The sequence below is a fragment of the Cebidichthys violaceus genome, unplaced genomic scaffold, assembly GCF_023349555.1.
Source record: "Cebidichthys violaceus isolate CVI_PGR_0920_01 unplaced genomic scaffold, fCebVio1.0.p SCAF_23, whole genome shotgun sequence".
NCBI classification, from domain to species: Eukaryota; Metazoa; Chordata; class Actinopteri; order Perciformes; family Stichaeidae; genus Cebidichthys; species Cebidichthys violaceus.
In genome coordinates, this window is record NW_027176406.1 from 57,501 (window position 1) to 69,385 (window position 11,885).

At 44.3% G+C, this 11,885-nt stretch overlaps 1 protein-coding gene across 1 annotated transcript in view; it reads left to right on the forward strand.

The window, feature by feature from the left end:
• The window catches only part of cpt1a2b (carnitine palmitoyltransferase 1A2b), a 36,678-nt gene that overhangs the window by 21,170 nt on the left and 3,623 nt on the right, over positions 1-11,885 (forward strand). Inside the window, exons 13-18 of the mRNA XM_068718269.1 lie at positions 1,792-1,908; positions 9,460-9,624; positions 9,781-9,909; positions 10,341-10,496; positions 10,588-10,701; positions 11,116-11,208. Coding sequence (XP_068574370.1) covers positions 1,792-1,908; positions 9,460-9,624; positions 9,781-9,909; positions 10,341-10,496; positions 10,588-10,701; positions 11,116-11,208 — 774 coding nt within the window. The remainder of the gene's footprint in view (positions 1-1,791; positions 1,909-9,459; positions 9,625-9,780; positions 9,910-10,340; positions 10,497-10,587; positions 10,702-11,115; positions 11,209-11,885) is intronic.

Below are 11,885 nucleotides of genomic sequence, written 5' to 3' on the forward strand. Positions count from 1 at the left end.
GTATTATTAGTAGTAGAAGTATTAGTAATTACAAGAAGTAGAAGTAGTCGTAGTAATAGCTGTAGTAGTGGTTGTTGTATTTAATATAACAGTAGTAGAAGAAGTATTAGTAATAGTAATGGCAGTATTTGAAGTAGCAGTAATAGCAGTAGTAGAAGTACTAGTAGCATTCGTACTAATAGCTGTAGTAGTATTAGTACTGGTAGTAGTAGTAGTAGTACTGGTAGTATTAGCAGTAGTGGTAGTAATAATAGCAGTAGTAGTAGTGGTAATAGTCGCAAAAGTTGTAGTAGTAGTATTAGTAGCAGTAGTAGTAGTTGTCGTAGTATTAGTAAGAGCATTCATTATTTCGACAAAAAAGCCTCACTTTGAGCTTAATGTTTAAATACAGTTAATCCATGGGGCTTTTATTTTGAAAGGGTGGGGCTGGGTGGGTTAGACAGGAGGAGAGGAGATTGAATCATAATATTAGATAAACACAAACAGGTTAATAAATGACAGGCTTCATCAAAAGCATTTCAGGTGGAATTCATTCGGTGGGGCTTGTATTTTAAAAGTGTGTGTGTGTGTGTGTGTGTGTGTGTGTGTGTGTGTGTGTGTGTGTGTGTGTGTGTACTCTAAAAGTCTCTAATACCTGAATGACTGTATAAGAGATACACACGCAGAGAGAGACACACAGAGAGAGAGACACACACATAGAGAGAGACACAGAGAGATAGAGAGAGGCTTGTGTCTGTGAGTCTGTGTGTTTATAAACATCAGTAATTAGCTCAAGTACGAACACCTGTGAGCCTACCGCCTTTTCATGAGAAAAGACTGGGAAACACCTGTCAAACAAAACCCCAAAAACCCCATAACCATAGGCCCTATTGCTCCAATATTAAGACTGGAGAGGGAGGATGACTTGAAGAACAGATCATGCGAAAATTGTGTCTGTAGTGTAAAAAAAAGTGGCTTCAATGGCGATTTAGAAATGGGGTACGTTTGTCTGTGCAAGACGTTTTTGAAGTACGTTTTAACATTGGGGTCTATGGAGGAGAAAGTTGGTTTTCCTCTCAAGTAAAGGCTTTTGAGCCAAATGTGTAAACCTGTGAGATTCCACAGTCATATGTCTACGACAAGGACAAGATAAGCTACGTTTCCATCCAAAAATTATGCATGTAGAGTGAAAATTGAGGAGTCAGTCGCAAAAGACAAATATTTTTTTCACAGGAATCTCAGCCTTCTCTTCACTCTAGCGATGACATCACGCACTCTAAGCTGCGCAATACACACCCATTATAAAAGCAGAAAAGGACTGAAAAACACATAAAAGCAAAATTGCTACAGCTCAAAAAGTATAAAAGATATCAAAATGATTATAACATACAATCAGTGATCAGGGTTTTCTCAACATTTGAAAGTTTAAATGGTGTCTGTAGCTGAAAGTATGAGGAAGTAGAAGGATCTGAAAGGATTTGAAAAGTTTCTCCATAGACATCCCATTCAAAAAAAAAAAATTGCAAAAAGCTTAATAATTCAAAAAGTTGAAAGATTAGAAACATAAAAAGACATAGCTCCCCTCTCCTGAAAAAGCTGAACATTTTCATATTTGAACGGTTTCTGTAGAAGTTATTAAGTGCCAAAATGCGTACGGAAGAAATAGAATTTGAAGAATAAAGATTAGGATAACAATACTTGGAATGCTGAATCGGCATTCCAACAATGAATGGTTGGTGTCATTTCAGTTGTATTTTGAGTAAGTATGTATTTGTATGTTAACACGAGCGTGTGTGTCGCCCCCCCCCCCAGTACACCCTGGCCACAGACGCCTTCCAGCTGGGCTACACTGAGGACGGGCACTGTAAAGGCGACGTGGACCGCTCGCTACCGTCTCCCCAGAGGCTCGCCTGGGACATCCCCTCAGAGGTACGTACTCCGTGTGTGTGTGTGTGTGTGCGTGCGTGTGCGTGCGCGTGTGCGCGTAGTTACAGTTGTATCGCACGTGGTTAAGAACACGCCCGACTGGTTTCATTCTCTTACTCGTACCTGCCTGGACAAGCGCACACAAGTCCAAAGAGTAGGCGTGGCTGCACGTGTTGTTTGCGATCCACTTGAGGATGGCATGCGGCCGACGTGCTCGAACGGTCTCTCGTGAATTCATCCCAACTAACCCGCTTGTGAGCGGCTGCCATCGCGTCGTATGTTGTTATGAACATGCCCGGTTCTTCAGACTGGGCTTTCCTGAGCAGTTCAAATGTATCTTTTTAAAAGGAGCTTTAAAGTAAAAGAATCTGGTTCCGGGATCGCCGCCTAGCAGTAGACGTGCCAACGCTGTGTTAATTGGGCTTAGCTAACACGAATAGGGGCAACCCGGCTGTGTGGCTACGGCGCCACTCTGCCACCGTGGAGACGCGGACGTCATCAGTGGCGGTGCAACCGCATCCTGCACACGCAGTGAAGACCAGTTTCCTCATGCGTTTATTTATTTATTTTTTCTGAGAAAATTAATTTTGCGCATGCGGTCGCGGATGTCGGACTTCTCTGACCACAACAGACAACTTGCTCACAAAAAGCACAGGGCCGTCTAATTGCATTGACTTTTGCCAGTGAGCCAAACTAACTGGTACTACATGTACTGTACTACACCTTAATGGTATGCACATTGAGAAACGATCAGATTTGTAATTCTTGTTTCACTTGATCTGATCAACAGTCAGCGGACCGTAGCTATCTTTTTGCGGAGGCGGACCTTAACACCGGCTTTGTTTCCGCATCGCATATTAACGTTTAAAAATATAATCCAGCCTCCTCCAACGTCGATTAACTGTCTTCCATAACATCACGTCTGCCCCCGCAAGTTTCAGAACAAGCTATTTAACAGGAATCTACAGTGTGTGCAGCAGAGCCCAGATGAAGCGTTTGTCGACCGCTGTGTGGTATAAAATAAACAGGAATAGACTGTTAAATCGTTCATGCCGATGAGGTGTGTGGCAATTCATTTCGTCATTTTGACACAGCCCTGTGGACATGATTTTTCTTTCCCGGCTACAAACTGGTTGACCTTCGGTGAATTTGGGTTAACGCTACAGTCTTCAAACTTTCAAATCAAAGCGCGCACACACACACACACACACACACACACACACACACACACACACACTTTATCAGTTTCAGGTTTATCATTTACTTATCTCTTAAATGAAGAAGAATTTTCCCACACACACACTCAACTGTCCAGTTTTCACTTTTATCAACAATCAACAAACAGATTTTCCTGCTGCCACTCTTTCCTCTTTCTCTGTCATGAGATCCCTCTCTGGAGAACTTAAAACTATATAAAAAACCTGTCTCAACCTGCCAAAAGACTGGGAGGAATTTAATCCTGGGCCAAGTTGGCTGACTTATTTTTTTGACTTATTTATATATCAAGCCCTTTTCACACTTTTTTAACAGGAGAGGGATTACAAATAACACAATGTGACCATATAAGGCCAATTTAGGAACATTACATTACGGTCATTTAGCAGACGCTTTTATCCAAAGCGGCTTACAATTCAGTATTTATCTACACACCGTAGACGCAGCTACGGGAGACATTTTGGGGTTAAGTGTCTCGCTCAAGGACACATTGACATGAGACTAGTGGAGCCGCCGACCCTCTGATTGAAAGGCGGCCCTGCTCTCCACTTAGCCACGGTCACCCACAGTCAAGAAGGCACAAAAAACAAAGTACACAATTTAAACATGGCTTAAAAGCAGGCCTAGGACATGAGTTGTTACCCAAACACCAGTCTAAACAGGTGTGTCTGGAGCTGATTTTTGAATGAATTCACAGACGCAGCAGACCGTAGGGGAGCGGGCAGAGCGTTCCGTAGCTTTGGTGCTACTGCCTCAAAAGCTCGGTCACCACGGGTCTTAATTTAAGGCGAGTGCGTGGGACAGACGGATACTTTTCCACGTTTGACCTGAGAGCGTGGCCGGGTGAATAAGGGTGAAGTAGTTCAGGAGTCTGACCGTGTAGTGCTCTGTAAGTGAGATTTGGCGTGAGAGTGTGGCGTTCCTCTTTGAGGCAGAACCCTCCCTGCTGTGGAACGAGGCTGTTGTGAGCCACTGCCCCTAAAACAAATGTGAGCCCAGCAATTAGCAAGTATCAAAATGCATCTGTGTGTCAGTGGAAAGACGAAAACAATTGAAGGATTTGAGACTTTATTCAGCCCCCTTCCTTTGTATCGACAGCACACAGGAACTGCGATGCTAACGAGTAGTCTAACGAGAGGTGCAGGCATCCGCAAATAGGTGAGCTCAAAATGAAACCACAAGCATAGCAGACATTCAAGGACGCCCAACATTCTGGTGATCGGGGCTACATCCACACTACTACATTTTCTTTTTGAAAACGGCGTTTTAGAAATAATCTCAATGCTACCGCGCCTGAAAACGTATCGCATAGCCATTCACAGACACGGTAGAAGCATTATAAAATAAGCTGCTAGCATAGAAATCAAGGCCATCAGTGGGGGGGGGGGGTTCCTTCATTTTGAAAATGTTTTTTTTGTTGTTGTTTTTTTGCCAGTATAACCTTCATTTTAAATGTTTTGTTGTTGTAATCCTCACTTCGGTCGTAAGAGGCTGAGTGCACCACTGCCCCATGTTCTACACGGGACTAAAAGCTTTCACGTTTGATCTTTTCCTCATCTCAGATTTCCTTTCATTGGAACCTCCGCAGTCAGCAGCACTTTAACATGTAATCGAGCAGACGGATTGAACCCAATCTAAAGCTTCAGTGGCAGCATGTGCCACATCTGATGATGCATTTTGGCCCGTACAACTCTCTTGCGGCCTCCCTCCAGCATCTGTATCTACTTTCATTTTGGGCCGGTCATTTGGGCCGGTCTCAGATTCCTTATCTTCTTCCTCTCTGACATCCGGGTTCACTGTCTTTTTATACTCTTTATCACATTCCGCAGGCCAGGTTAACAAATACAGGAAACCGCTTTCAATATATTATTTCTCTTGAGGAACGGCGTTGTCTCCTTCCAAAAGTCATGACCCGGTCACTTGAGGTCAGAGGTGGGTCTTTAGCAGCGGCTTGAAAAGTTATTTTTTGCGTCTGAGCAGCTCCGTCCCAAGAGCATCCGGTGAGTCGACCTCAGCGCTCTGACTGCAGTGTGGTGATGCAGGAGGTCTGTCTTTTAAAACCCTCAAACCCAAGCAAGAACATCTTCTTAGGTCCATCTTGAAAGGGACCAGAAGCCAGTGGAGGGAGGCTAACGCTGGCGTTGTGTGCATCTCTCATCGGCACCGCTCGCTCACGTCTCATGATAAACCTCTGCGTGATCGCGGTGGGCGATGAAGTCAGCCAACTTGTCCCAGGATTAAATTCCTCCCAGTCTTTTGGCAGGTTGAGACAGGTTTTTGTATCTAGTTTTAAGTTCTCCAGAGAGGAAAGAGGGGCAGCAGGAAAATCGGTTTGTTGATAAAAGTGAAAACTGGACTGTTGAGTGTGTGTGTGGGAAAATTCTTCTTTATTTAAGAGATAAGTAAATGATAAACCTGAAACTGATTAAGTGTGTGTGTGTGTGTGTGTGTGTGTGTGTGTGTGTGTGTGTCTGTCAGATGGGTAACTAATAAACAATTTATCTACTTTTCATTGCACTGGTAGATTCTACTGGACAACCATTAATGAATGACCTAAGTCTACATCGTTGTATGTGTGTGTGTTGTTTTTTCTTTCACATTACAAGAAGAAAAATAATCTTTCCAGGTTTAGTTTACAAAGCATACAATGTTTTATGTTGTAATTGACAAGGACAGCGCCTGAATGTCTGCAGCTCAGTGAGATTGTCGTCTAGTGTAAACGTCTTATCGGTGATGTAACCGGGGAAAACAAACTGTGAGGTGGTTTCCTCTTGCAAAAGTCCCGTGGTTGTCCCGGCCGCGGCATGAGCGCTGCTCCGTCTACTCGTGCTCTGCTCGGCGGGAGAGGCAGGGATTTTCCCTGCGACCGGCAGCCAGGCTGGATCCGTACTCGAAACACCCTCTGAAAAGGGAAAATGAAACGGCCTGGAGACACGCATCAGCAAAGCCTTTCATTTCCGTGTCAAAGTCCTTTCACTGCTGCCTGTTTGTCTTGTTTCGCCCTCATCGAGTGGCATGTACCCATCTTTTTTTCTTTCTTTACATTGTGAAGCCTACGTGGAAAATGTACACGTGATAAAAGCGTGGCTGCATATGGAGGTGTTATCTCCAACTCTGCCTAAAAGCCTCTCATGTCGTTCTAGCACAGGCGTGGTTTGGAGGACTGGGGCTCCATCTCTGTGCCAGCAAAGTGCTGCTTTTTTTAACCAGTTGTTCTATTCTCGTCTGCATCGGCTTGACCGCATATCTGGACACGGCAGTCGAACACGGTGCACGCATTTTAGTGCGAAATACAGCCACACTTTTGACCGTTTAGCTTTCGGCATTTTCTCTGTTAAAAGGTTGATGGCTAGCTAGCTACTGTAGCTCTACAACGGTAGGCTATCGTTACCTGCTGCCAGGACGGAGTCATCAGAGTAGTGTCACGTTTAACTAGCGCAAGTGAAGTGATGCTTATGTTGGCTGTAACGTCCGTTTTAGGCCACCAGTGGCAGTATTTCAATCGGCTCAGGCACCGAAAAGAAGCACCGAAATCTGCGTTATATGTGTATATGTGTGTGTATATATATGTATGTATGTATATATATATATATATACACACATATATATATGTGTGTGTGTGTGTGTGTGTGTGTGTGTGTGTGTGTACGTGTACAGACAGTATGACAGTGTATGTGTCAGAGTGGACTACAGCCTCCTGCACCTTGATTAATGACATATAATGCTGCAAGTAGCGTCTGATTTTACTAGACATAAAAACTTGAGATTCAAGTAGATAGCTATTGGACAGAGTTTTAGCTCCCCTGCCATACAAGCAGACTTTTTTTTACAAGCAGAGGTTTTCAAAGTGTGACGCAGCGGGTGTGGGTGCCGAGTTTGCTGTTGGCAGTTCTACACACAACTGTCACTGGATTACCTTGAAGGCGATGAAGAAAACTCCCAAAATTTATGATTCTCAGGCAAGTTCTAGAGTCATAAGGTGCCTTTTCGCTCTCATTTCAAAGCAGATTTATTGATGACATTTATTTGCGATGGACATGGAAGAGTTGAGTTGTGACTTCAAGACGGAGTACGACAAGTTTTGATGCGATCAGGCGATAAGGGTTTCTTCGCTTTGTGTCTCTCCCTCAGTGCTACAGTGCGACGCAGTTCTCGCACCTTTTTGTTTGCTCTCGGTAGGCGCTCATTCAGGAGTCGTTGTTCGTCAGAATGCTGCATCGGGTCTGTTTCGTTGTGCTTATACTGGCGGGTATGTGTGCCCGTCGCTTCCTAAGAAAAATACCCGTGCAGGATGCGTGAGTGATGAGATGTCAAAACCAATTCATTACCTATGGTCTAGATAGGACCCGCCACAGTTTCGTATTGAGCCCAACATATTTTTACACTTCAAGTGGGGTCTGTACAGTCTGCAGAGGGGTTTGAACTTTCACATAGTTTTTCAAAAGTTCTTCATAGATCTAGCATCTTCATTTTCCTCTCAAAGTGCACCAGAACGATGCATGTGACTTTAGAATGTACCCCAGAGAGGGTGAATGTTACTGCAGAACATCGTGCAGCCCTACAGCTGTCCGTGTCCATAGGTCCGTTATTGTTAAAGTTGTCTATTCTTAAAGTGACACACACATCCACCGCTGTGGTAAGCTAAGCTCAGAGAGCGTTGCACTAGTGAACAATAGGCTGCCTTCCTCTGGACTGTTTGTGTTGGCATTCCCTTTTCCCTTCCCTTCTACCAAAACCCATTTTCCAGAAAAGGGAAGTGTGTGTGTGTGTGTGTGTGTGTGTGTGTGTGTGTGTGTGTGTGTGTGTGTGTGTGTGTGTGTGTGTGTGTGTGTGTGTGTGTGTGTGTGTGTGTGTGTGTGTGTGTGTGTGTGTGTGTGTGTGTGTGGTGACGACTAATATTGCATCTGACTGCAGTGTGATGAGGAGGTCTGTCTTTTAAAACCCTCAAACCTAAGCAAGAACATCTTCTTAGGTCCATCTTGAAAGTGACCAGAAGCCAGTGGAGGGAGGCTAACGCTGGCGTTGTGTGCATCTCTCATTGGCACCGCTCGCTCACGTCTCATGACATTCCTCCCAGTCTTTTGGCAGGTTGAGACAGGTTTTTTATTTAGTTTTAAGTTCTCCAGAGAGGGATCTCGTGACAGAGAAAGAGGAAAGAGTGGCAGCAGGAAAATCGGTGTGTTGATTGTTGATAAAAGTGAAAACTGGACTGTTGAGTGTGAATGTGTGTGTGTGTGGGGGGGGGAGGGAGGGAATTCTTCTTTATTTAAGGGATAAGTAAATGATAAACTTGGATAATTAGTGTGTGTGTGTGTGTGTGTGTGTGTGTGTGTGTGTGTGTGTGTGTGTGTGTGTGTGTGTGTGTGTGTGTGTGTGTGTGTGTGTGTGTGTGTGTGTGTGTGAGTGAGACGTGACTAATCGCAAAGAGCTGAAAGAGGAACGGGTGGTCTTAAAACCTGCATTTCCTGTTTCTTTTACCGTTTCCTGGCTTCACTTTCTTCTTTTGATCACATCGTCCCGTTTGCCAATCTTTTAAATCTGTCAGCATTCAGAACTCTGAGTGCACGGACACTCAAGAGAATATCACACAAATACCGTAATATACATAAACAAATGGAGCCCGATATGACCTCACAAAGGTGCACACAGTTTGTGAGGATCCTTGTTTTAAGTCGATGTGTTTTTTTTTTAAAAAAAAGGAAGGAATAAAAGATGAATTATTTTATGGAAATCTCAGTGATGCTAGACAAAAAGTGAGCCCAGCTGTTTAATTATTAATAATGATTAAAATAAGTCAACTCTGTGAGGCCGTAGTTATGAACGGTGGTGTTTTGAGCTTAATGCTTCCTGTTTACATTCATTTTGCAATTATTGTTCACCCGTCTACCACGAATAGTTGTATTTTATTTTATGTATATTTTATCCCAATATTTTAACTTCTGCACCATTTTGTCTTAGATTCTTTCTTCATTTCTTTTCTTTTATATATTTATATAATGAGCATTATTGGATGCAGCCAAGATGTTCATTGCCAGCAGGCTGCTTCTCAGGGTCCAACCTTAATGTTTTTTGTCATTCCCGTCGGGCAAGTGGGTCAGAAGTCTGTTTGCCCAAAGTAGATTTTACCCCTTTACAAATTGTATGTAACATTATCGGGGATCAACGGCTTGTAGCTGAAGTCACTTCACGCGCTCTAGTAGATTTCTACCCTCGTTGCCTTCCACTGCCTGCCAGCGCAGTCTGTCAACACGGTGATAACTTAAAGCCCCAAAAAAAAAAAAAAAAAAAGCAATGCAAGTGACAGTTTAAATGACTACCTTCTCTCTGTCTGTCTGCCAGGTTCAGGCTCAGGCGTGCAGCTCCCTGGCTGTTGCCCAGGCGCTGGCGGATGACGTGGACTGCCACGTGTTTCCCTTCAGAGAGTTCGGAAAAGGACGCATCAAGAAGCTGCGCGTCAGCCCCGACGCGTTCATACAGATCGGCTTACAGCTGGCGTACTTCAGGGTAAGGCTTTGAAAAGGAAATGGATATTTTTTTTTACATGGTTGTTGGATAAGTTTGGTTCCCTGTCCAGTGCTGGATTGAGTTCTACTATTTGCTGCTATGAAAGCTGAAAAAGCTCCTTTTTTTTTTTTTTACGTTTGCGTCTTCCTCCTTTAGGACCGTGGGGGTTTCTGTCTGACCTACGAGGCGTCGATGACTCGTCTGTTCAGGGAGGGCCGGACGGAGACTGTGCGATCCTGCTCCAACGAGAGCAGTGCCTTTGTCAAAGCTCTGGAGGATGGAGAGGTACATGATGTGCTCTGTCAAGTAACATTCAAATTGAAAGCTCACACAAACAAACTTCATGAACACACCCTTGTCACAGCTAGAAAAGCACATTGTTATAGGTGACGACTTTTATCGACTCATTCTCTGTACATTGTGAACCGGTGTAGCATGAGAGCGTGGTGGAATTCGCTACATTAGCCTCTAATAGAGTCAAATTCAACAATCACACATCGACGCAACTGTTTGACCACTTATCAGACGGCGTTACCGCCACATGACTTTTGTTTACAATGTTTTTGACCCTTTTGAGTTTTGCCTTTTTAAAAGCGGACCAGTTGGAATATTGAACATGACGTATCGACGTCTCGTCGGTTCGATTCCGGTATTTCGACCTTTTGGTGTGAGCCCACCCGTAGCGATGTCGGTAAAGATGTGATTTGGTTTGACAGACAGAGGACCAGTGCAAGCATCTCTTCCGACTGGCCTCAGAGAGGCACCAGAACCTTTATCGAATGGCCATGACGGGAGCCGGAATCGACCGACACCTCTTCTGTCTGTACGTGGTGTCCAAATACTTGGGGGTGGAGTCACCCTTCCTCAAAGAGGTAAGCTTTTTTTTGGTTTTAGTCTTTTCAGACACACACCGACCTGTGGAAGAACATAACCACCCCGTTCTCTTTTTCCTCCCTCTTCCAGGTTTTGTCGGAGCCGTGGCGCCTCTCCACCAGTCAGACCCCGGTTCAGCAGATGGAGCTGTTCGACCTGAAGAACCACCCTGACTTCATATCGCTGGGCGGCGGCTTCGGACCTGTGAGTGACGCACACTTTCCTGTAGTTGTAACTGCAGATAAGATAAGATAATCCTTTATTAGTCCCGCTGTGGGGAAATTTACAGAATCACAGCAGCAAAGTGGACGATGCAAACAAGGTACATGGTAAAAAAAAACAAGAGCAGCAAGTATTCTAAATAAGTAATAAACAGTAAAGAATATCAACTAAGTAAAACAAGTACACAATTACTAAATATAACCAATACAAATATTATATATACAGACAGTATTGTTTTTGCACAGTGTAATTACTGCACTGATTTTGTTAGCGTTGTGTGGTCTACTGGCTGGTTGTGACCGTGTGGTTGTGAAACGCAAACAGTGGTGTGTTTGCACAGTGGATGGTGTGTGAGGTATCGACGCTCATCTCACTCTACCTCTGTGGTCACGTCAGGTCGCCGATGATGGTTACGGGGTTTCTTACATCATCGTGGGCGAGGACATGATCAACTTCCACGTGTCGTCCAAATACTCCTGCAGCGAGACTGTAAGTAAAGCCACACACAGGGAGACAAAGTCACACAGGGAGGAATCATCTCCTTTTTTCTTTTTTTTTTTATCTATTAAAGGTTGCTTTTCCATTACTTGTCATTATATTAACTGCACATTTGTGACCAACATGTTCACCTAACCACCGGCATCACTAGAACTTGAAAATCCCTAAAATCAGTGTTGACATAATACATTCCAGCTGGGACGTCCAGACCTCCATAAACAACGCCTGAACAGAATAAACGTATTTAATTATAAACTCCTCAGACGGCCAGACGGTGCTGTCGGGATTTTCCACTGTGCAGAAGGGTTGCGTACATGACGGAGCAGAAGAATCTATGCAGAGCGTCGCTGCCTGTTTTCACTTCCCTTTTTAGGGCCTCATTTTTCCTGTGAAATCTAGGGAACTAAATGAAGCCGGTGGCCTTAAAGTCAGAGAAACGTGTGTAGAAGCAGCGGGGGGTGGGGGGGGAGTTACCAGACATTGCTGCACAGAAGCGACCGACTGGGTTTGAGATCATTAAGAAACGGCGTCTCAATTAGTTTGTCCACCAAAGAGCGGTGCCGAGTTTATTTTTACATCGCAAAACGTCCCACTTGGCGCGACCCGATGATACGCTCTGTCACCGCATGGGGGTTTTCAACATTACCCTGATAAACGCATGTTTTTGG